This window comes from Cicer arietinum, chromosome 2 (genome assembly GCF_000331145.2).
Source record: "Cicer arietinum cultivar CDC Frontier isolate Library 1 chromosome 2, Cicar.CDCFrontier_v2.0, whole genome shotgun sequence".
In the NCBI taxonomy this organism is placed as follows: Eukaryota; Viridiplantae; Streptophyta; class Magnoliopsida; order Fabales; family Fabaceae; genus Cicer; species Cicer arietinum.
In genome coordinates this window covers 48,353,712-48,381,070 of record NC_021161.2, presented here as the reverse complement: position 1 = coordinate 48,381,070, position 27,359 = coordinate 48,353,712, and the positions used below count along the sequence as shown (strand labels likewise).

General features: G+C 30.4%; 1 protein-coding gene across 1 annotated transcript; it reads right to left on the bottom strand.

Annotated features, from left to right (window-relative positions):
- Positions 1-313: 313 nt before the first annotated feature.
- LOC101497149 (uncharacterized) lies at positions 314-2,449 on the bottom strand. Its single transcript, XM_004491072.3, has 4 exons — positions 2,291-2,449; positions 1,119-1,220; positions 848-1,011; positions 314-584 (listed from the first exon to the last, which is right to left on the bottom strand). The coding sequence occupies exons 1-4, from the start codon at positions 2,400-2,402 to the stop codon at positions 477-479; spliced, it is 486 nt and encodes a 161-aa protein (XP_004491129.1). The 5' UTR covers positions 2,403-2,449; the 3' UTR covers positions 314-476.
- Between the last annotated feature and the right edge of the window lie 24,910 nt (positions 2,450-27,359).

The window sequence follows — 27,359 nt, the reverse complement described above, 5'->3', positions numbered from 1 at the left end:
TATTATGAATTAACATTGAAAGATCTTCACTCAACTTGTTATGTCTATGCAACCAGAACCAACTTGTTTTGCACCTACAGCACCACTATAGTTGCACAAAAGAGGGTCCAGCTGCAACACCAACTACACCACAGAGATTGTTCCAACAAACTTGACAGATAGAACACTCACCATGGTGTTCTACTTCTTCACAAGTTATCAAGCCAAATTTCTCAGTTCACATATTCAAAACTCACATGTTAGTTAGTTTAACAACACATGCTTTGAAAATTAGCAAAACTTTTGACTTCAAAACTTATTAGACAAGATGAAATGCGAAAGTTAAAATCATCTCGGGCAACTTATTTATTATTATAAGTAAAACAACAATTCAGTCATAGCGCGTAGCATGACACTTCACTAGTTCACATATGGGTTCAAAACTAAACCATACACAAATCTGAAGTAACATCTAAGTTCAGATTAGTCCTAGACAGTTAAATAGCAGATACTGAAGATTTAGCACCGATAGTGAAGGGAAATACGATGCAAGTTAACTGCTCGCCGTTCTGATTGTTGAAGGTCAGCTTCACATTATAGGTTCCCTGCAAAAGTAGCACAATTAAAATGGAGACTAAGAAACCAACTATAGAAGTTAGAATACATTTTTGCCTATTTAAAGCTAAGAACCAAAGAGAAATTATTAGTGTGAATTTGCAAATGTCCAATAATGACATAACATAATGAAAACATGAATCTATACCTTGCCAAGTATATAATAAATTCATAAATGATAGAGACTTCATATATATACATACACGTGCTCGCGCACACAGATATATTTGTTATGTGACAAAGTGATACTAACCGGTGGCGTGACGGGAGGCAATAATTCGGTGTGAGTAAGCAAAAATTGGCCTGGACGGACGGGAAGGGGTGTTTCCTCGCTTAGACTATGGTGAAATACAGCAGATTGTTCTATCCCAGCATATGAAATTTCATATATCAAATCACCACTGTGAATTGGTTCATCTGCATCAAAGATAGATACCATTTACACTAATTATTAATAGTAGTTAATGAATAAAGTGCCATTTTTCGGTTTGTGATAAAAATACAAGGAGAGAAAGAAGTATGACCGGTATAAGCTGCGATTTTGAAGGTGAATGGCTCTCCTCTCACCACAGGGTTAGGTAATATTTCTACATTGCTGACCTGAACTGCATAGTCTGCATTCTTTTCTGTATAGCACAAAACTCAAATCAATAGACAAATAGTTTAACAAACATAATAAAAACAATGTGATCAATGTTAGCTAGCTATTGGTGCTAACACCAAAGCTCACACATCACATTACACAAGCACAAATTGATTTAAGCGAATAGTTAAAGGAGTTGAAGGAGATAAAAGGTCCGGGTTCAAACTCTAGTGAAGGAGAAAATAACAACTAATATACTAACATTTACCTATTAAAAAAGAAAAACCAAAATCCATTATATAACCTGATATGTAGCTTAAGATTTTACCTTAAAAACTCATAATTTTAGAGTTTCATATGAAAGTCGAAAATCGAATAAAATATTTCATAGTAAAAGCATAGGTTCAAAGGAATAACACATCCCAAAAGACTAGTCCAATAGATAGAAAAATCTCCAAGATTTAGAAATCTCAATGAAAACGCTCTACAATACTTCATTCAGTGACACTAGTTAGAATCCTCAATGAAAACCACATAAACCCAAAAGAAAAGCTTAACCCAAAAGACCAGTTCATTAGATGAAAACTTAACCTAGACCTATAAATCCCAATTATTATGTGAGGCTCCCCAATGTGAGACTCATTACAGTACCACAACACATTAACATTATACAAAATAAACTACAAATAAATAAAATAATTTAAAATGAAAAAACTACAGAGAAACTCCATTCTATTTTAGTTCAGTTCACCTCTCCACTTCTAATTAAGCCAACAAAGATTTAAGTTATTCACCGTCTTTTCCGTCCATTATTCTTATCTCCTCCATAGCATAACACTTCTAATCAAAGACGTATCCAGTGTCCAACACGTGTCAATTTCTAATACCCACACGGCACCAATACATTGATTACATTAAATTAATTCATTTTCTTAAATTATTACATGAGTCAACCTAAGTGTGTAAAATTAACCTTGATCATATCAATATATCATATAGGAAGCTCACAAACATTGGATATATATATATATATAAGACACAAATTGTATATATGAATGTTAAAACAAAACCATCATAATGAAGTAAAAGGAAGAGTAAAGTTGATTTAATTACCACAGTATTTAAGAGACTGAGATTCAGCTTGAGAATGAGAAAAGGAAAGTAGCATAAGAGTGGATGATAAGCATAAAATGAAGTTGAGCTTTGAAGTAAACTGAATTGCCATTATGCAACAAACAGAGTATCTCTGAATGCTACTTTGGCATTACAAATTATGCATACTTATATGAAATGTAAAATAATCAAATAACATAAATAAATTTTTGACGAAAATAATAATATAATAATAACGCGTGCAACTTATGGTATTTTTATATTTTCGTGCAAATATCAATGGGGCTTAATTCTTCTGTCCAATGGCATACTAGAAAAATATTACCACGCGAAACACGAACTACTCGGGTTCTCAAAAGGTAATGATATAATAACAAAATAATAAAAAATTAAAAATAATATAGTGCCTCCTTAAATGTCATATTTTATTATATTTTGTACTTAAACTTTATCTTAACAGGTCAAATGTTTATATTAACAAGTTGGTTCCAATTTAGTAGCTCAAAGTTGTGTGTTAATTTTGAATGGCCGTTTTCTATGGACAAACTAAAAAGTGAATTAGTTATATCAAATTTAATTCTTAAAATGCTCTTTAATTAATTAGTATTTTATTTTCTTGGAACAAATTTTTATGATGCCAAATTTAGGGAATATAATTACTTTTGTGAAACTTTGATATTAATTACTTTTCTTATAAAATGTGACGTAATTTTTTCTTAATTAACGTGTTAGTGTTAAAATCTGATTATGTTGTTCACCAATTATAACAATGTTTATATGGTTACGTCAAAAAAAAAAAATGTTTTGTGTGGTAGAATAACAGTAAAAACAAGTTAGAAGAAATCACTTAAGTTTTTTTTTTTAATTTATCTATTAATATAAATATTTGTAAAATTATTTAGAAGAATTTACGTAAGTAATTTATTTTGTAAGTTATTTTTGGATTATTTTCATAAGTTTTTTTTTTAAAAACTTATAAAAATAACTGATAACAATGTAATTTTTTTTAATCGTACATAACAATTAAATTCTTCTTATTTAATTATTATCAAGAATTCATAACAATTTTAATTATTAAAATGGTTAAAAAGATATATCAATTCTTAGACATTAAAACAACCAGCTTTTAATATTTGATGTGTGTGATGTTTTAAATATATTGTAATATGTATCATTCTGACATAATACTTTCCAAACAATTGGTAAACTTCTCGGTCATAGAAGATAAAAGTATCAGTTAAAAAAATAATCACGTTTATTGTAAAAGAGCTAAATAATTGTTTAATAGTTGTATAATTTTAATTTTGGGTATGTATAAATATACATATGAAAAAATTTATCATAGGGCTAACATTGAATAACATTATATCAACTAACATAATTTTCTATTCAATAAAAGACATTTCGATCTTTTCCTATATCATAATCATGAAATCAAAATGGCTATTTCAACATAATTGGTAAAAAAGATAGTAGTATCTTTAACCAATTGTTTAGGTATTGATTGATAGTAACTACAAACCAAAGTGTATATATTATATCATGAGATTACCATTATAGCTTTCAACTCTTCCTCGGACAAATGAGGTGGCACATCCATTGATATATTTGCATGTTTTCCTATGCCCAAAAATAAAGAAGATCAATCAATATAGAGGGTCACAATCAATATAGAAGGTCATATATATATATATGATATAAATTTACTGTAATGAAAGTTAAATACAACTTTGAAATAAATATTTTATTGAATGGAAATTGTGAGTTGCTGAGAAATTAGAGAGACCATATATATCATATTTTCGAATTGAATTGGAAGAGACAACAAATTAATTATGCAATAACTAAAATGTGATGTTATGAAACTATGATCACATAAAAAAAAAAAATGCAATACAACAATATTAATTAGTAGTTAAGTGTTGAACAATTGATTGAGTGAATAAATAGGAAAAAATGGATAGTACCCAAGAAAACTGAAACGATGGCAAAGTAGACAAAGGAGGACAAAGATTGAACATCTAGAATAAGGAAGTTGACACCTCACATTTGGAATAAATGAATTTAAGTAGCACATGCATGAATGATGTGTCAATAGAATACAATTTGGGTCTCATTTGATAGATTATAATACATTTCAATGCTTTTTTTGAGGAAAGTAAATTATTTTCCTTTATTTTCTTTTGCTTTATATATTTTCTATTATATTGTCACAAATATGTCATAGGCAAGTATTTTTTATTCTGAGCCTCGACTATATTTTGATCCTATTAGTTTTTAAAATTTGGCAATCACCAAATAGATTATTATGTTATTTTTAGCCCAATAGTAAAATACACTAGAAAGTTGTATGAATGGTTATAATCATAAATGAAATTTTTTAATTTTTTATTATAGTTTGCTATTCATTATTTCTTATTTTTGGATAAAATTATGTATCACTCCCTCTTTGAATATGAAATTACAAATACAATAATATTTAATCAAATATTATTTTATGTACATGCCATCTAATCACACTGTACATGTAATATTAAAATATAATGTCAATGATTATGTTATAATATAACAATAAATGCTAAATAAATCAAATTTATCAAAATTCACATTTTAAAAAAAAAATCCAATAAAATTTATGCAGAAAATAACATAACATGTGTTTGATAATTTATATATATTTATCCAAAAGTTTAATTTACCTGCGCTCATTTAAAATAATGCATCTTTATTCAACTATTTTATAGTTGTGTATGATATATAAAATATAATATTATTATATTTTTTCAATATCATTCAAATTTAAAATACAATATATATATATATATATATATATATATATATATATATAGAGAGAGAGAGAGAGAGAGAGAGAGAGAATATATTTGTTCGCATAAAAACTGCATGTTTTCAATATCCTCTTTGTCCGTGTGAGTTAAAAACTAATCCAACTAAAAAACAGGTAATCGATAATTGTAAATGATTTTGATGTTTTTCTTGATCTAACGTTCACCATTGTTGTAACATGTTCAAATGAGTTAATTGCAGTTGTTCCATCAAATTGGTTCACGCAAGTTAATGAAAGCTACAATGGTTTCATGAGATTTTAAGGTTATTACACATTTACACTTTCTTTTTGGGTCAAACAATAGGACCCAAACTAAAAAAATATTTATTCATTCAAACTAGTAAAAATTACATCCGATCGAAAAACATACAATTCAAAGTCGCAAAAATTGAAGTGTTCAAAATACCAAGGTTTCTAAAGTCATAGCGTTTTAGACGTCAAAATTATTGAATGAATGCACTAGATTGAAGTTGATTTGTCATTCTGAACCAAACAAACAAGACAGAAAATCAAATGACGTTGAATTAAGATGACAAACAAAACAATGTCAGACTCAAACGAAGAAATCATAGGTGAAACGCATAAAAAAAAATAAAAAATAAACCTAAACTTGTGAGGTAACTATTTTATTTAGATTAAAAAAAAAAAAAAAAAAAAAATTTTGATCGGTGATTTTAGGCGGAAAAAAATAGCCATAAATCACATCTCTTCAATGGAGGAAGAACAAGGGTGGGTGTGAGGTGGCTTATGCTGAGAGTATTTTATCATAAATAGATTAATATTTCATTGTCAATTTTTACGGTTCAGTTGAATATATTGGATATGGGAATATTGGTCTCTTAAATTGGGAAAACTTCTTTTGTAAAATGAAAAATAAATTATAATAATTGTTATTAATTCAAATAGATTTGCAAGATTTACATTTAAAAATTAAAAATTATTTGTATTTCATTTTTTGATATTAATGTTTATAATAATAGATTAAATTTTCAAGAATTGGTTTTAGTTTACCATTAAAGTGAATGAGTATATTTTGGAATGAAGATCAAATGGTGTTGACAAATAAGGGATTCAAAATCTATTGAAACAAGTCATTAAATAAATCTATTGTTTATTATTTATAATGTTGTTGGATAATTTTATTTAAAAATTTGCATTGAACCCAATTGTCTGATTCAAACTACTTCGTTAGCCTGCCTCCTCTCCTCTTTCATTGTGTATTGGTCAGTCTATATATATTATCTCATATTTGTTTTATTAAACTTTCATATTTGGTTTGGATGACTTTTTGATCACTTTTATTGATGGCCATAGAAATAAAATTAGTATGAATGCACATTCGAGCTTGAATTCTTTTTCCTATTTGTCTTTAACTTTTTTTGTTGATTTTTTTAAAGATTGTGATGGCTGATGTTGTGTGAGTTTAATCTTGTTTGTCTTTTGCACCCTTTATTTTCACCCATTCTCAAAATTGATTTCTTTATTTTAAAAGTAGACATTTTTTTTATCTATATAAAACTATCTAGATATATTAATTATTCATATATCATTAATTAAATTATACAAATATAAAAAAAAATATTAAAGTTGAAAGTTAAGGGTCCACTCGGGATGATTTTGAGTTTTAGGTTTTTTGTTTTGAAAGTCAATTTCAAAATCAAAACGCATTCGTGTAAAATGGGGTTGAATTAGTTTTTTTACTTAAATTGAAAACAATTTTTCTTTAAAATTCAAAAAAAAAAAAAAATAGATTTTATAAATCTTGTTTTTGTTTTAAAATTAATATGTCATCATATGTAGACATAATCACTACTCCAACAACTGTCATCTCCGACCACCACCACTATTAGCGACCACCTACTTCTAACCACCACTATCACCTCTGACCACCATCAACCTTTAACAACTGCCACCAACATCTCTAACCACTACTAACCACTCACCAATGACTACTACTGACCACCATTTATGATCACTGCCTCCACCCCCCAACCATCATCTCTCATCACCGACCACACACTTCTAACTACTTCCACTACCATATCTGGTCACCTCCATCATCACCACCACCAACACTACCGACCACCTACCTTTGACGACAACCACCGCCACCATCTCCGACCATTGTCGCCGCCACTACCATATTTAGTCACCTTCATCATCACCCCTTATTTTCACCACCAACACTACTGACTACGTACCTACCTCCAATGACCATCTCCATCCACTGGCTCCAATTATCAACTGTCACTCTTAACGTTGTAGTTGCCTTCAACGCCTAACCACTACTACGATAGTTATTTTTTAAAAACTAACACTTTCAACCACAATTATAATTTTATAATATTTAAATTATAATTAAATAATTTTATAATATTTTAATTATTATAAAATAATTAAAATTACTTTTTGTTCATTTTTAATTATTTTAGTGATTTTTATATTATGTGATTTCATAATGAGATATGGTAAAGGGAGTGATTCAATTCAAATAAATAAAAACTTAAACTTGAATGAGAATTGAAATTTAGAATTAAAATTAAAACTGAAAACTTAAAATTAAAATTGAAAACTCAAAACAAAAATTGATTTTAGTTTTTAAAAACTTCAGAATAGAAAATCAAAAACCACCCCAAACGGAGCCTAAGTTTTTATATGATTTTATTGTGATTTCATGGAAGTTAATCATTTTACATCATATCATATGTCGCGTTATTTATAATATGTTAAATTACAATATTTTAGTTAAAAATTAGATTGAGGATCAAAACTGTCACATTTTAAAATAGGGAGATCAATTTTATGAATTGATAAAAATAGAATGTTTTTAAGAGGCATTTTTGTATACTCTTCACATTTAACAAAATTGAACTTTTCAATTGTATTGTTAAAACGAATATTCCAACTTCTAGAAGCTTGTTTTAATTCATAGATAGATTGTTGCAATTTGCGAGCTTTGTTATGATCAATCAAGAATATGAATCCTTCAGGTTGTGTCATGTCATATACACTTCCTCTTTTAGCTCGCCATTAAGAAAATACGTTTTCACACTTATTTGTCATATTTTATAATTATAGTATGCTATTATGACAAGTAGAATCTTAATTGATTTGATCATTGTCATAGGAGAAAAAGTTTCATCATAATCTATTCTTTCTTTTTGACGATATCCATTATTTCTTTAGGATACCCAATGAACCTACACTTACTAAACATTGCATCTTTTGACGTAAACAAGACAACCCCAAATTCTAATATGTTTTAGATTTGGTTTATGCCCTTTCAATATCTCATATGGAGTTGTAGTGATTGATTTTGAAAGGATTTTATTAAGAAGATATGTTGCAGTTTCCAAAGCATACCCCCTTTAATTTATTGGAAGTTCATTTAACCCCGTCATAGATCTAATCATATCTAATAAGGTTCGATTTCTTTTTTCAGACACAACATTATACTTTGGTTTATCAAGAGGTGTCCATTGTGAGAGAATATCGTTCTCTTTTAGATAATCAATAAAATTATCAGTAAGATATTCTTCTCTCTATCAGATCTAAACATCTTGATACTTTTACCAATTTACTTTTCAACTTCACTGTAGAATATTTTGAACATTTCAAATAATTCAGATTTATGTTTCATTAGATACCAAAATCCATATCTAGACATGCATTCAATCAAATCACTCTATAATGTCACTTTTTTAGATTAGTTGCTACAATATCTGTACAGGTACCTATTTGACAAGTTTTGATTGATTGAATGTGTAAAAAGGTTCTACACCGTCTGTCCATAAAAATTAATCTTATGTAAAAATATAATAATCATATCTTAAAAAACAAAACTATAATTTTAGACACAAACAATTCAACGAAGTTTAAATTAAAATAAATAAAAAATATTGAAACAAACAAACTCATTTAAATTAGCAAGTATTTGAAAGAAAAAAAAACAGCAAATGATATATATATCAATATAATATATTAAAATAAACCTCTAACTTATTTTTTTAAAAATAACACCCTTCTTTATTTTTCATTCTACTACTTCTTTGTCTATATCTTTAGGATTAAACAACCAACAATAAAAAGAAAAAATATAATTTCTATTACGAACTTCATTTAATTGTAAGTTACTTTTTTAATTCATTATATATCAATACTTCACAATATTTTAAGAATTAAAATGTAGCAACTATAAATTACCACAATATATATATATATATATATATATATATATATATATATATATGAAGCAACAATGTTGATTTACAAGGAATGGGGGTTTGAATTGTAAATGTACCTATTAAAAATTTCTGAAAAAAATCTCAAGTTTTAACTCAAGAATGATCTTGGTTAAGGAAACAGAAAACGAAGAACGTTCTTGGTTTTTACCAGAAAACAAAGAACGTTCTTGGTTAGCTTAAAAACAAAAATTCAGTTGATGTTTTATCTCAGTTAATCAATCAAGCTTAATAAATAAAGAGATAAGAGAAGGAATACCACACAAAAATATAACTTGGTTCACTCAACTCGGGCTACGTTTAATACTCACAATTGTGAGATTTTCCACTAAGTGTTCAAAATAAATAACCTTTTTGGTTTTACAACACCTATCTTAGATCAATCTTGATCTGTTACAAGTTCTATTTCTTTCCACCCAAAAAGTAAATTAATCACCTTTCAATCTTGATAAGATTCGTTACAATCTATTCAAACTATACTTAAACTCTTATAGTTTGAGTCTTACAATAATGATGAGATTGTTTTGATAGAATTTGAGATGTCTCAACTCTTGTTTGAGTTTCGATTTACAAAGAATTCAGTAGTAATAACACAATGTGATATAAAAGTTCAGAACTGATTCTTCTTTGTGAAAATGAGAATTTCAAGTATGTGAATGTGAATGATTTATGAGACATTGATAGCACTTGAACTTCTACATTTTTCCTGGATATTGGCCTTTCTTTTATAGGCGTTTAGAGTACTTAATAATGGTCAAAAGAGCCGTTGGTAGTGCTCTATCAGTTTTGACCAAAACTAATATATATGATTAAAAATATTTCAACCTTTGAACATTTTGAATCTATTTTGACTGATGTTGTTACAGACTTCTTTGATTAGTTTGCCTTTGAGTTTAATGATCCTTGAAGCTTCTCATTTAATCATTGATGTTACAGCTTCGATCTGGAGCCTTGATTCTGTCCAAAACAGTTTGGTAAATGATTATAAACTTCTGCAGAAGTAAGGATATCAATACTGAAATTCTGCAAAAACGGAGATTGATTATCATTCTGGTTTTGTCAGTTTGAACTTTCAAGAGATTGATGATCAATCTGGAAATTCTGTTTTGATCATTTTGGATATCTTCCTAATGTCTTGTATAGATCAAGATTGATTAAACTTTCTTGACAGTTTGGCTGAAGAGGATTCAGACTATTTCAACTAGTTTGATTCAAGACATTTTATCTTAATGATTCGAAAGCCTTCTTTGACTTAAATGAATCTTACTTGTTCCTTGCCATGTACTGATGAACTTAGTATAAAATCCAGAGGCAAAAGCTTCATTAAATAGTGGAGATTGATTGGTTAAGAGGCTGTGACGATCAGTCTTAAACTTGGAGATCATTCTCTATTTTGTCTAGAATATTCTTGTTTCTTTATCTATTCAGTTTTTAACTATTTTCTTTGCTTTTCTTGATTCCTATCTTTGAATTAACTCACTCAAAAGCACAAGTTAAATTAACATAACATTTTAGAATCATAATTAACATTCTTAATTAACCTTTGTTTATTTTTATCAAAACTTTAATTTGAGAGTTTGTCTTAACAATATATATATATACTGAAATTTAAATTTAAATTAATAAAAAATATTGAAATAAATAAATCCATTTAAATTAGCAAGCCTTTGAAAAAAAATAATACCAAATGATATATATTTTTTAAATTAAAAATGTTAAAATATAAATTGAATATTATAATATACAATTAGTGTTTATTTTCCCTTATTAATATTCGTGTACATATTCTATTCATTCCATAAATATTCTATTCACGAAAACAAAGAGAGTCAAATTAAAATATTCTAGGGACCACACGCTTTCATTTCCAACATTATTTCATATTTTTGTCATAAAAATAGTACTTTGGATTTGTCCATGATAAACACTCTCCAAACATAATATAATTAAAATATCTTTGAAAGAAACACATGACATAACACCACTAATTAAGAATTAATTATTCAAAGCTTTAGTAAAAATGAGACATAAAACATAAGATATAAGAAATAATTGTACATTCAATTAGTCAAAAAAAAAAAAAAAATAGCACATTCAAGATAACAAGTATAAGACAAATAAAAATTATGATTATATAAAAAGCAATGCTTACAAATATATATATCAATACTAACAAACACATATATTTTATTTTTTATTGCAAGAAAATATTCTAAAATAATTTAATATTTAAAACAAAATAAAGTATATATAAACAATTACTCATCTTTTTTTAACCATATCTTTTAAATTAAAAATCACTTGTATTTTATTATAAATTTTTTAATTATTTCCATTTTATTTATTCCTTTTTCTTAAGCCAACTTATAAATATTAAAACTTTTTTCGATCAAACTAATACATTTATACAACAAAAATATCACCTTCAATTTTTTTTAAAACTCATACTAAAAGAAAATTTTACAAGTTATATTTTAGTTAATTATTATGACAAACCATTCAATGATATATGACAGTAAATATTGATATGTGAATATGATGAAAACCATCTCAAATGTACCAAATGTGAAATGTGTTGTGCTTATATATTAGTTTCATACTACTACTCGGACGATCCTTCAATCACAAGAACTATGAAAACTGAAATAGTCCATACATTTAAAGCTATATATTACTCCTTGTCATTTTACTCTATGATGGTCATTTCTATTTCACAGATATTTTATTTCAAAAGTACCTTTAACATTACGTTTTGGAAATTGCATTTTATTGTTTGGTTTTTCCACGTAAGTCTTGCACTAAATCAAGTCTTCCACTAAGTCAAGTCTACGCATTTAGTCTTTCCCTTTTGTTTGGTTTGTACATTCAAAATGGTCTTGTTCTCATTAAGTGTTTCCATTCGAATTTTGTTTATGAATGTGAGAAGTAACAATTTGAGTGTGAGAGAGAGCAAGATGATGAGTATGAAATTAGTTGGAAGAATGTTTGTGATGTTGCAGTTGCAGTTGCAGCTTCTTCTTTATTCCAACAATTGTTAGGTGTTTTTTAATCTTTATAGAGACCGAGCTCTGATGTCAATTGAATTAATAACAATGTCGATTTACAAGAAAGGGAGATTTGAATTGTAAATGCACCTTTTTAAATTTTTTTTTTAAAAACTTAAGAAAATAATTCAAGATTGATATTGGTTGTGAAAACAAAAAACGGAGAATGTTATTGGTTGTAACCAGAAAACGAAGAACGTTCTTGGTTAGTTAAAATCAGTAATTCAGTTTATGTTTTTAACTTGGTAATCAACCAAACTGAAAGTAAATAGATAAGGGAAGAAATACCACAACGATATATCCTAGTTCATCCAACTTGGGTTACGTCCAGTCCTCACAACCGTGAGATTTTCCACTATGTGTTTAAAACAAAGAACCTTCTTGATTTTTACAGCACCTAGCACAGATCAACTTTGATCTGTTTCAAACTCTATTTCTTTCCACCCAGAAAGTAAATACAACACCTATTTATCTTGATAGGATTCGTTACAATCTAATCAAACTATAATTAAACTCTTATAGTTTGAGTTATTACAATAATGATGAGATTGTTTTGATAGAATCTGAGACGTCTCAACTCTTATTTGAGATTCGATTCTTTACAAAGAATTCAGTAGTAATAACATAATATGATGTAAAGATTCAGAACTGCTTCTTCTTTGTGAAAATGAGAATTTCAAGTATGTGAATGTGATTGATTTGTGGGATTTAACAACACTTGAATTTCTTCCTTAATCTTGGATATTGGTCTTCCTTTTATAGGTGATTAGGAGCATTTAATAATGGTCAAAAGAGTCGTTGGTAGTGCTCTGTCAGTTTTGACCAAAACCAATATATGAGATTAAAATAATTCAACTTTTGAATAATTTGAATATGTTTTGACTAAGTCTGTTACAGCCTTGCTTAATCCTTTTGTCTTCTAGTTTAAAGATCTTTGAAGCTTCTCACTTAATCATTGATGTTACAGCTTCGATCTAGAGTCTTGAATTTGTCCAAAATAGTTTGGAGAATAATTATAAACCTTTGCAGAAGTAGGAAGATCACTGCTAGAATTCTGCAGAAAACGGAGATTGATTATCAATCTAGTTCTCGCAGTTTGATCTTTCTGCAGATTTGATGATCAATCTGAAGTTCCTGTTTTGATTATTATGGGTGCCTTTGTAATGTATTTGAACAGATCAAGATTGATTGAACTTTCTTGATAGTTTGGCTACAGAGATTCCAAACTGTTTTAACTGGCCTGTTTCAAGTCCTTTTATTTTAATGATTCGAGTCCTTGCCATTTACTTAGTATTTTAATGATCTTAGTATAAAATTCAGAGACAAAAGCTTCGTTAAAATAGTGGAGATTGATTGATCAAGATGCTGTGACGATTAGTCTTGAACCTGGAGATCATTCTCCATTTTGTCCAGAATGTTCTTGTTTCTTTGTGTGTTCAGTTTTTAACTGTTTTCTTTGTTTTGCTTGATTCCTATCTTTGAATTAATTCACTCAAAAGCACAAGTGAAATTAACATAAAATTTTAGAATCATAATTAACATTCTTAATTAACCTTTGTTTATTTTAATCAAAACTTTAATTTGAGAGTTTGTTTCAACAACAATAACATTGAGTCTTTCCAATATTATAACAACTAGTAGATGGCGAAATTCATAATTTGAATAACAAACTATAAAACAGCAAACTAATCACTTGAGTTACTATGAATCTTTACTATAAGTCACTCTACAAAATACTATCAATTGTCTTCCAAAACAAACAACACTATAAAAAATTAATTCACTATACTAAAAAAAGTAAGTCACTATATAGAATCAATTAAACCTCAAAACTTACAATCACTTTGCAGCCTTTTCATTGACAATTGATTCATCTTTACGAGTACGAGTTTCAACATAAATCTCTTCATGTCTAGGTACCACTCCTTTGCTCTTTTTTATCTAAACTCAAACAAACAAGTTAAATGTATTTTATTTTTTAATTACAATTCACCCCATGAAAAGTACAAATCGAAACAAACATTTTCATCAATAAATTTTGGGAGAATTTTTGTACCCATACAATGAACATCTTCGAACTTAGCACGATTTTGTCTATTAATTTGACTTAGCACGATTTTGTTTCAACAAATTCTAGAATAAACTCTAACTCTCAATCAAACTCGCTAAAATTCAAAATTAATCCCTAAAATGAACCCTAACTCTAAATCAAACACGCAAAAATTCAAAATAACAAAGAAAATACATATAACTAAGCAAATATTTCAAATATATATTTAATATGAAGTTTAAACTAACATAAAAAAAAAATAGAAATTTAAATTTACCAGTGATGCGAGAAAGGTGGTCACACGGTCAGGTCACGTTGTCGTCGTGGATGTGGTGCGATAACGGTGGTCGCGAGTCTGAATTAGACTGCAATTTCATGGGAAGGAAAAACCAACAAGAACAAAGTTGAAAAAGTTCAATTAGGCTACAATTTAATGGGAAAAATCTTCAAACTTAAAAACAACAAGCTAAGAAATTCATCAGTTCATTTACTACCCATGAAGAATACTAATGAACTACCCATGAAGAATACTAACAAACCACATCAAAACGAATCAAAAGGGTCCCCAAATCATAACTCAAAAGTTCCAACAAGAAAAAGCATCTCAAGAACCTCAATTCAATTACAACAGAACCAAAAAAATTTAGATGATGTTACCAAGAATAATAGCTATAACAGTCCAAGAACAAGTGTTACCAAGAATAACGAAGAATTGAATTTTATTTCAACAAATGATGCTTGTGGTGGATGATGTGGACTAAATTTTGTTTCAACAAAGAATTGAATTTTGTTTTAATAAATTCTAGAATAAACCCTAACTCTCAATCAAACTCGCTAAAATTCAAAATTAATCCCTAAAATGAACCCTAACTCTAAATCAAATACGCGAAAATTCAAAATAACACAGAAAATACATATAATTAAGCAAATATTTCAAATATATATTTTATATGAAGTTTAAACTAACATAAGAAAAAAAAATAGAAATCTAAATTTACCAATGATGCGAGAAATGTGGTCACACGGTCAGGTCACACTGTCGTCGTGGATGTGGTGCGATAATGGTGGTCGTGAGTTAGAATGTTCATCGAGGTGAAGGCGATGAAGGCAAGAGGGAAAAGGTGAGAAAGTGATAGATTAGGGTTCGAGATTGAACGAAGGCGAGAAGGCAACGGATTGGGGTTCGAGATTGATTGATGACGAGAAGGAGAAAGCAACGGATTGGGGCTCGAGATTGAGAGATTAGGGATTTAGCGTTTTGACAAACTGGTTTTGGGTGAAAGATGATAAGGGGTTTAACGTGTTATGGGTAGAGGGGAGAGAAGAAAACTAATGTTTTGGTTCAGTACTAATTTACTTTTTGGCTCCATTCAAATTTTGAATGATTTTACAGCGCTTGTATAATAAGCGCTCTAATAGGTCCTTTAATTATGTGAACGCACAAGTATTTTACAACGCTCCTATAAAAAACGCTCTAATAGGTCATTTAATTATGTGAAAGCGCAAGTTTTTTACAACGTTTGTACAAAAAGCGCTTTAAAAGCTATGTAACATAAGGTGGGAGCGCTATATTTTACAGTGCTTGTGTTTAAAGCGCTCCAAAAGCATTGTAAAACATTATGTGAGGACACTTCAATTTATAGCGCTTTTGAAAAAGCGCTGTAAAAGCCTTGTAAACATTATGTGCAAGCGCTATGTGACCCTATATGACCCTACAACAACACTTTTTCCACATCGCTTGTCAAAAAAGCGTTGTTGTATCCTCCGCTATTTTTAAAATATTATACAACAATGCTTGTATTTAATAAGCGCTATAGAATCTAAGCATCAACGCTTTTAGATAATCAATAAAATTATCACTAAGATATTCTCCCCTCTATCAGATCTAAGCATCTTGATACTTTTACCCGTTTGTAGAATCTTTTGAACATTTAAAATGATTCAAATTTGTGTTTCATTAGACGACAAACAATCCAATCCAATGAAGTTTACATTAAAATTAATAAAAAAATATTGAAATAAATAAATGTCATTTAAATTAGCAAATCTTTTCAAAAAAATAACAGCAAAGGATATTTTTTTAAAAAATGTTAAAATATAAATTGAATATTATCAATATATAATATACAATTAGTGTTTATTTTCCCTTATTAATCCAATACAAAATAATTTTATTTATTTTTGATACATACAAAAGAAAATATTTATCTATATAAATTGTTCAGGAAAACAAAGAGACACTACGCGAAAAAACGCATATTACAGCACTTTTTTTAAGCCATTTACAGCGCTTTTTCAAAAAAATAAGCGTTGTGGAATCGAGCGCTGTAAATGATACAACAGCGCTTTTAAAAAAGCGTGGATGTGGTGCGATAATGGTGGTCGTGAGTTAGAATGTTCATCGAGGTGAAGGCGATGAAGGCAAGAGGGAAAAGGTGAGAAAGTGATAGATTAGGGTTCGAGATTGAACGAAGGCGAGAAGGCAACGGATTGGGGTTCGAGATTGATTGATGACGAGAAGGAGAAAGCAACGGATTGGGGCTCGAGATTGAGAGATTAGGGATTTAGCGTTTTGACAAACTGGTTTTGGGTGAAAGATGATAAGGGGTTTAACGTGTTATGGGTAGAGGGGAGAGAAGAAAACTAATGTTTTGGTTCAGTACTAATTTACTTTTTGGCTCCATTCAAATTTTGAATGATTTTACAGCGCTTGTATAATAAGCGCTCTAATAGGTCCTTTAATTATGTGAACGCACAAGTATTTTACAACGCTCCTATAAAAAACGCTCTAATAGGTCATTTAATTATGTGAAAGCGCAAGTTTTTTACAACGTTTGTACAAAAAGCGCTTTAAAAGCTATGTAACATAAGGTGGGAGCGCTATATTTTACAGTGCTTGTGTTTAAAGCGCTCCAAAAGCATTGTAAAACATTATGTGAGGACACTTCAATTTATAGCGCTTTTGAAAAAGCGCTGTAAAAGCCTTGTAAACATTATGTGCAAGCGCTATGTGACCCTATATGACCCTACAACAACACTTTTTCCACATCGCTTGTCAAAAAAGCGTTGTTGTATCCTCCGCTATTTTTAAAATATTATACAACAATGCTTGTATTTAATAAGCGCTATAGAATCTAAGCATCAACGCTTTTAGATAATCAATAAAATTATCACTAAGATATTCTCCCCTCTATCAGATCTAAGCATCTTGATACTTTTACCCGTTTGTAGAATCTTTTGAACATTTAAAATGATTCAAATTTGTGTTTCATTAGATACAAAAATTCATATCTAGACATGCATCCAATCGAATCACTCTATAATATCACTTTTTTAGGTTTGTTGCTAAAATATTTCTACATGTATCTATTTGACAAGTTTTGATTGGTTGAATGTGTTAAAAGATTTTACACTGGTTGTGCATAAAAATTAATCTTATTTAAAAATATAATAATCACATCTTAAAAACAATACTATAATTTTAGACACAAACAATTCAATAAAGTTTAAATTAAAATAAATAAAAAATATTGAAAGAAACAAACTTATTTAAATTAGCAAGTATTTGAAAGAAAAAAAAACAACAAATGATTTTTTTTATAAATAAAATTGTTAGATTTTATTATGTTTTGCTATAAAAAAATTAGGGCATGTGAGTATATGGTGTCCAAGTCAAAGGAAGAGAAGATATTCAAATTTAATATAATATATTAAAATAAACTCCCAATTTATTTTAAAAAAATAATATCTTTGTATCTCATTTAACACTTATTATGTCAGATGATTCAATAATATGATTTGATACTTCTAGAATTGGTTCCTTCTTTATTTTTCATTTTACTACTTTGTCTATATCACAATATTTTAATAATTAAAATTTACCAGCCATAAAATTTTCGAGGGCAACAAGGTGTGTGGGCCATGCCACGTAACTGCCAATAGCGTCGCTTAAGAACTTCATATCTCCATCGTTGTCCGGTATGGGCAACGGTGCAGTTGGTTCGAAAGCAACCGTAGGCGATACTTTGACATGGCCCGCGGGGATCGGAATATTGTGCAATACTTCTCCCGAAGTATTGTGCAATATTCCTTTTCCCACCTTCCGTTGAGTCGGCGAGGACAAGTATAGGACACATGTAGTGACACCCTACATCAATAGTTAAAACATAAGTACAGTTAATATATAAGTTTGTTTAATACATAAGTAATTACATAAGCAAGTAAGTAGTAAGTAATTAATTACCTCGGGAATACTCTTCAAACCGACGTTGCAACTCCCGGTTTCACTCTCCATTTGTATTTCAGGTTGGAGCTGAACCGGAAGTTGCTTGTCTTTATTCGTATTCACCAAGAGTGCCACTTGCTCCGATAAGATTCTGAGCTTCTCTAATACTTCCTCGTTGGAAGGTTTTTGGCGCTTCTCTTGAGGAAAAAAGCTTTTGGGAGTTACGCCAAATCCTTTCCCCCTCACTCGACCGGAATACTCAGGGACATTAAACACTTTCCCAAGAATGTCCCTGCACGTATCCTTGTTGCCCTCTTGAGTTTCAGAACTTTGTTCAATAGTTTCCTAAAATACATGTAACATTAAAAAGATAAGTTCAATAGCATTTTTAAAATACAATATTAAAAAATATTAAAGTGATAATATACTTACACAAAGTTCTACAACTTTCTTGACATTTTCATTATCAACCACTCCTTCTTTGTTAACACGCGCTTCCTTCCATAAGATATGACGACCCAAGGGTTGATCGGCTTGGGTGTCTTTTCTCTATTCGTTAAAATCATAAACAAAATAATACAAATTAGTTACACACTATAGTTTATAATACAAATTACAAGTGATGTTTAATTACTTACAATTTTTTGTTCAAGGCGTGCATATCCCATACGTGATTTCTTGTATGGGTGTTTTGGGTTGCTTGCCCGTTCGCGATTTGCCTTACTAATATTCTATATAAAAAAAAAATAGCAATTGTGTAAAAATTTAAAATACGCTACGAATATGAATAATAAAACACAAATGCTAATAAATTAATCACTTACGACAAACGCCGGGTCAGAACGTTTGGAAACAAATGCACTCCATTCATCCTTTGATATATAATGTTGATATATCTTTGGAGGTTCAGCATTTGTGTTTCCTTCTCTATCTTTTAGATAGAAATTTGAGAGATGGGATCTAAATCCACGATGGATTTTCCCAGCAACTCTCAAAACATATGACTTTCGTTCCTCATCAAGAACAAAAGTGGTCTGCAATGAAAACAATTATAAGTAATGTATTTTACAGAAAAAAAATTATAAATGACAAAAGAGTAGATCAAAATATTTACTTGAATGTCATTCCAGATGATATCTTTGGCATCCTTCAACGCCTTATCTCTCCAGTTGTCTATTGTTATTGGGACATTTTGACGAACAACAGCCCCAATGTAGCTTACAAACATGGAGCTGTTGGGGTCAACTGGCTGACCACTCTCGTTCCAGCCAACCTAATAAACTCATATAGTAAGTACATGCCCTAAACCCTAAAAAAAGATAAAAAAACACACAGCAAACAGAGTATATATAGTATACCTCAAATTTAATGCCACTGCTCCGTGCTTTAATCACCCTTTGCATGATAGTTGCACCACGTTTGACTTCTTTTTCGTAAGTCTTAGAGGTGCCAACTTCTTCATTTTGAACTTCTAAATCTTTGTTTGTATCCATTTAACTACAACAAGTTCAACATGCACTTTAGTATAACATCAACAAGCTCAACATGGATCATGCATTATTATAAACAAACTCAACATGTATCAGTATATCTTAAAAAAGCTCAACATGCATTCTAATGATTACAAAAATTTAATAACATCAATACCTGAATAATGATGGTTCGAAGAAAGACGAAATGCAAAGAAAAGAGGGTTTGCAGAAAGTTCACAGAAATATGGTTCACAGAAATACGGTTTGAAGAAATACGTAATGAGGGTTACGTATTTCAATGAAAATATATTGTGTGAAATGGGAGAGATGATCTTGGATGGAAATAAGGTTCGAAATGAAGGAGATGATCGTGGAAATAAGGTTCGTAAAGGACGGGATGATAGGGTTTGCAAAAGAAGAGAAGAAATGAAGGTTGAGATGAAGGTTACGTAATGAAGAGGAAACTGAAGAGGTAACTGTTATATATACGTAACACTTTTACAGCGCTTTTTATAAGCCTTTTACAGCGCTTATTTTGTAAAGCGCTCTAAAAGGCTTCTTTAGTTAAATTTTTAAAAGGCTCTTTTACAGCGCTTTTTTCAAATAAGCGCTGTAAAAGACCTCCGTGTGTTATTATGTTATTTGAATGCCTTTTACAGCGCTTTTTTCAAATAAGCGCTGTAAAAGACCTCCGTGTGTTATTATGTTATTTGAATGCCTTTTACAGCGCTTTTTTCAAATAAGCGCTGTAAAAGACCTCCGTGTGTTATTATGTTATATGAATGCCTTTTACAGCGCTTTCACACATAAGCGCTCTAAAAGGCTTCTTTAGTTAAATTTTTAAAAGGCTCTTTTACAGCGCTTTTTTCAAATAAGCGCTGTAAAAGACCTCCGTGTGTTATTATGTTATATGAATGCCTTTTACAGCGCTTTCACACATAAGCGCTCTAAAAGGCTTCTTTAGTTAAATTTTTAAAAGGCTCTTTTACAGCGCTTTTTTCAAATAAGCGCTGTAAAAGACCTCCGTGTGTTATTATGTTATTTGAATGCCTTTTACAGCGCTTTTACACATAAGCGCTCTAAAATGTCTCTTTATGTTAATTTTAAGAGGCTCTTTTACAGCGCTTTTCCCAAATAAGCGCTGTAAAAGACCTCCGTGTGTTATTATGTTATATGAATGTTTTTTAAAGCCTTTTACAGCGCTTTTCCACATAAGCGCTCTAAAATGTCTCTTTATGTTAATTTTAAAAGGCTCTTTTACAGCGCTTTTTCCAAATAAGCGCTGTAAAAGGCCTTATTGTTTTTGTGTTTTGTTATGTTATGTTATTTTTTAAACAAGCTCAACATGCATGCAAAACCCACATAGTAGTAACTGGTCACCACAAAAATCCCTTCCTCTTCACCAAACTCTTCTCCTTTTATGCATCTTCTTCACAAACATCAAAGCTTACTCTTTCACAATTCAATCTCCACCTCAACACCCTTTTTATCTCTTTACATTCTCTTTCCTTCTTAAATCGAAACTTAATTGGTATTCAGGATCATTGCCATGTTGCGAAAAATGGGTTTGTGTCTGGTGTTTTTGGGGATTCCCATGATGCGTACAAGGTGTTTGAAGAAATGGGTTTGTGTCTGATGTTTTTTGGATTCCCATGATGCGTACAAGGTGTTTGAAGAAATGGGTTTGTGTCTGATGTTTTTTGGATTCCCATGATGCGTACAAGGTGTTTGAAGAAATTAGGTGTCTGATGAATATTATTTTTAAAGCTTTTTTACAGCGCTTTGTCAAATAAGCGCTGTAAAATGTCTTTTTTACTCACTTTCAAAAGAGTCGTTTACAGCGCTTTGTGTGAAAAGCGCTGTAAAAGGTATAAAACACTCATTATTTTATTTTTAAAAGGATCTTTTACAGCGCTTTTTAAGATAAGCGCTGTAAAATGTCTCTTTATTTTATTTTTGTGTTTGGTTTATTTGGGTTGGGATGACATTAAAAACATTTTTATCATTGTTTATTGGATTAAAAATATTGTTATCATTGTCTTTATCACAATACTTTAGGAGATGATGAATTATTAGAAATGAGTATTCTGAAGAATCTATATATATATATGCACTGAGCAAAAGAGAATCTCTCTATTCAGTTCAGTTCAGTTCATGTAAATTACTAATTTATATTCAGTTCAGTTCATGTAAATCAAGCTAAATATAAAACACTCATTGTTACATGAACTTGGTATAAAACACTCAAATCAAGCTAAATATAAGCAGAAAATAAATTAATCAGAAAATAAATTAATCAGAACTTAGTATAAAACACTCAATTCAGATTACATGCATATTTACAATAACACAGTTCAGATTACATGCATAGCTTATATAAAACAATTAAACATATATATACATTAAGATGCCCTTCTTCTTTTCCTGGTGACATTCACATTTGTTTGTCCATTTACAATACGAAACGATGGATTAATCCAAATTCCCTCATCATGATCATCTCTAAGATATAAACCATCATCAGTTGAATCAATTTCATGTGGTTGTTGTGATGTTGCAAATAAAAGATCATTACCAACATCTTCATCATTATTGTTATCATCACTTATTTTATTGGTCGATAGGACAACAGACCATTTATCATTAGAAGGATCAGTGACATAAAACACTTGTTGAGCTTGCGACGCTAAAATAAAAGGCTCGTCTTTGTATCCCACCCTATTAAAATCGACAAGCAAGAATCCTGACTCATCAATCCGAACGCCATTATTATTATCGACCCACTTGCAACCAAATATGGGAACACGAAACATTGTGTAGTCTAACTCCCATATGCGCTCGATAACCCCAAAATATGATAGATTTGCATATATTGGGTTTTTGTCTTTTGCACTTGAGACATGCATCGCTTCAGCTACGAGAGTGACTCCACTATTTTGCATAGTGGTCTGATCATCTTGTTCTTTGGTATAAAATGTGTAGCCGTTAATAACATAACCAGTGTAAGAAAAGACATGTAAGCTCGGACCATTTGCTAGCCACCTCAATCTATTTGAAATTGATCCGGGGTCTATATCAAATTTTGACATTATGTGATTTTTTAACCATGTTACAAAACTTCGATTGTGCTCTCGAGTTATCCAATTTTGATTCCTATTCATGTTCAAACGAGATAACTGATCAATGTGTATTGTAACATACGGTTGAACCTCATCATCATTGTGCAGAACATACAATTGTGCCTGCTCCCATTCTGTCCTTGATATAGTCAGTAGTCTCCTTCCAGTTATCCCTTCTCCTGATAGTCTTCCCGAATGACGAGACATGGGAAGCCCTATGGATTCAACATTGGACAGATATTCAGTACAAAATTCAGCAGCCTCTTCAACAATGTATCGTTCAGCAATACAACCTTCTGGTCGACTTCTACTTTTTACGTACCCTTTTAATATTTTCATATATCGTTCTATCGGATACATCCATCTCATATAAGCTGGCCCACAAAGTTGTGTCTCCTTAACCAGATGAACAGTAAGGTGAACCATTATATCAAAAAACGATGGTGGGAAATACATTTCAAGCTCACACAAAGTAACAACAATTTCCCTCTGCAATGTCGGTAATTTCTGAGGGTCGATCACTTTACTACAAATTTCCCTGAAGAAGAAACATAATCTAGTTAAGGCTAGTCGAACTTTTTCAGGTAAAATGGAACGTATACCTATTGGTAGCAAATGCTCCATTATAATATGACAATCATGGGTCTTCAAACCTTTTAACTTGAGGTCTTTCATACAAACCAAATTTTTAATGTTCGAAGAGTATCCTTCTGGAACTTTAACTTCGTGTAGAAATTTACATAAAACAATTTTTTCCTTTCTAGATAGAGTATGAGCGGCTGGAGGTAGATATGTGCGATTTCCTTTCTTTACTGGAGCCAGTTCATTTCTTATTCCCATATCGACCAAGTCCAATCTTGCATTGACGCCATCTTTAGACTTTCCTGGAACATTGAGTAACGTACCAATAACACTTTCAAATACATTTTTTTCAATATGCATCACATCGAGGAAATGTCTTACATACAATGACTTCCAATATGGCAATTCAAAGAAAATTGACTTTTTCTTCCACCCAGTTTTCACCAGCTCTCCCGCAAAAGGTTTGCCAAATTTATTGGTCAAACCTTGTACTTTTTCAAGTATTTGATATCCAGTCGGTGCTAAAGGAGCTTTACCTTCCTCTGATTTTCCATTGAATGCATTTCTCCACCCACGATACTGATGACTATAAGGTAAAAATCTACGATGTCCAAGAAACACATTCTTCTTACAATGTTTCAACCGCATCCAATTTGTACTCTCTTCACATATAGGACATGCACACTGACCTTTAATGCTATATCCTGATAAATTACCATATGCTGGAAAATCATTAATTATGCCGAACAACATAACCCTTAAATTGAAACATTCTTTCTTATACCCATCATAAACTTCCACACCTGTCTCCCACATACTTTTTAAATTTTCGATTAGAGGAGTCAAGTATACGTCGATATCATTCCCCGGTTGTTTGGGTCCAGAAATTAACAGAGACAACATCATAAACTTACGCTTCATACATAACCATGGAGGTAGGTTATATATTACCAAAATCACAGGCCACGTGCTATGTGAGATGCTTTGAAGACCATGTGGATTCATTCCATCAGTAGAAAGTGCAAGTCTTAGATTTCTTGACTCTATCCCGAATTCAGGATACTCGTGATCAATTTTTGCCCATTGTGGGGAATCTGCAGGGTGTCGAAACATTCCATCTCTAATTCTTTCATCTGCATGCCATGTCAAGTGTTTTGAATCTTCTTCACTGCGATACATGCGCCTAAATCTTGGTATTATAGGAAAATACCACACGACTTTTGCTGGAGTAGATTCTTTCTTCTTATATCGAGAGACATTGCATTTCGGACACGCCTTAAGTAGTTCATATTCGTTTCGAAATAAAATGCAATCGTTAGGACACGCATGAATCCTTTCGTAACTCATTCCAATAGAACACAAAATCCGTTTAGCCTCGTAGGTTCGACTGGGAAGTTCATTATCATCTGGCAACATATCTTTTATGAGTGTTAATAATTCCGTAAAGCTTTTATCAGACCATCCATTACTCGCTTTTAAGTTGTACAACTTTAATATCGCTGACAGTCTTGTGAATTTAGTACAACCATTATATAATTCTTTCTCTGCATCACTCAACAAACTTTCAAACATTTTAGGACAATCTCGAAGATCTTCTTCAACTGCTTTTGCAATCTCATCAACTCGGTCCGGCTCATATGTATCTGTATCGAAGTCAGTTGAAGCATATGTCGAACTATTCTCAAAATTAATGTTTCCTTTTTTTTTCTCACCATGTCTTATCCAACATGTGTAGCTTTGATCAATTCCATTACATACTAGATGTCCTTCTAATTCATCTTCTCTAACACGTTTTCCAAAACAACATTTTAAACAAGGACAAACTACTCTATTTGGATCTTTTGCATTCTTCACTGCAAACTCAACAAACTCCTTCACTCCAATTTCATACTCTTTTGACAATCGATTGGCTGAAATCCATTTCCTATCCATATTATACCACCTATATAAATGCAGTAACAAAAATAATAAGCTTTCAAAACATATCAACAAGTTTCAAAAAGAAACCAATATCAACTAACAATTTCAAAACAGAACAGATCATGTGGTATGAGTTTTTGACAATTTTTGACAATTTCAAAACATAACAGATCATGTGTAAAAAATACCTTAGACAACGTAGATGGCCGCACAGTACGTAGAGGATATTAGGGTTCCCAACGTATATAATTATTTGAAAGATGTAGAGGATATGAGGGTTTCCAACGTATATAATTATTTTAAAGATGTATTTTACAGCGCTTGTGAAAAACGCGCTGTAATAGGTAGTTAAATTCAATGAAAGCGCATGTGTTTTACAGCGCTTGTGAAAAAAGCGCTGTAATAGGTAGTTAAATTCAATGAAAGCGCATGTGTTTTACAGCGCTTGTGAAAAAAGCGCTGTAATAGGTAGTTAAATTCAATGAAAGCGCATGTATTTTACAGCGCTTGTGAAAAAAGTGTTGTAATAGGTAGTTAAATTCAATGAAAGCGCATGTATTTTACAGCGCTTGTGAAAAAGCGTTGTAATAGGTAGTTAAATTCAATGAAAGCGCATGTGTTTTACAGCGCTTGTGAAAAAAACGCTGTAACTGATACGCGAAAGCGCTTCCTTTTACAGCGCTTTTTTGACAAGCGCTGTAAAAGCCTTATAACGTGATGCGCAAACGTTATATGACCTACTACAGCACTTGTTTTACAGCGCTTAGCATCAAAAGCGCTGTAAAAGGTTCCGTTATTTTTAAAATATAATTACAACAGCGCTTGTGTTTAGCAAGCGCTGTAAAATGGGCGTTGTTAAATGTCATTTTTGGCGTAGTGAGAGTCACATTAAATTATTAGACTTATAAGTTGGACGAAGGATAAATTAGAGCATAGTCTCATTTGACAACAAAAATAATTAAAACCAAGTGGTCACACGTTTACATTTCCAACGTTATTTCGTATTTTTGTCATAAAAAATATTACTTTGAATTTGTCCATGATAAACACTCTCCAAAAAGAATACAATCAAAATATCTTTAAAAGAAACACGTGTTATAACACCACTAATTAAGAACTATTTATTCAAAACTTTAGTGGAAATGAGACACAAGATGTAAAATATAATTGTACATTCATTTTAGTCAAAAAAGAAAAAAGAAAATAATAGTACATTCAACATAAAAAGTAAAACACAAATAAAAATTATGATTACATAAAAAGCAATGCTTATATGTATCAATCATAACAAACACATATATTTTAGTTTTTTATAGCAAGATAATATTCTAAAACGGTATAATATTTAATAAAAAAATAGAATGTATATAAAAATCATTCATCTTTTTTTAACGATATCTTTTAAAGTAAAAATCACTTGTATTTTATTATAAATTTTTAAAGTGTTTATATTTTATTTTTTCATTTTTTTAAAGTCAAATAATAAATATTAAAACTTTTTTTCGATCAAACTAATACATTTATACAACAAAAATATCACCTTCCATTTTTTAAAAAACTCACACTAAAAG

Excerpts from the sequence above, each read along its gene's own strand:
- LOC101497149 (XM_004491072.3), bottom strand. The coding sequence starts at position 2,402 with ATGGCAATTCAGTTTACTTCAAAGCTCAACTTCATTTTATGCTTATCA. Across the intron at positions 1,221-2,290 it reads TCAGTCTCTTAAATACTGTG|AAAAGAATGCAGACTATGCA; the intron begins GTAATTAAATCA and ends TGTGCTATACAG. Across the intron at positions 1,012-1,118 it reads CAAAATCGCAGCTTATACCG|ATGAACCAATTCACAGTGGT; the intron begins GTCATACTTCTT and ends TCTTTGATGCAG.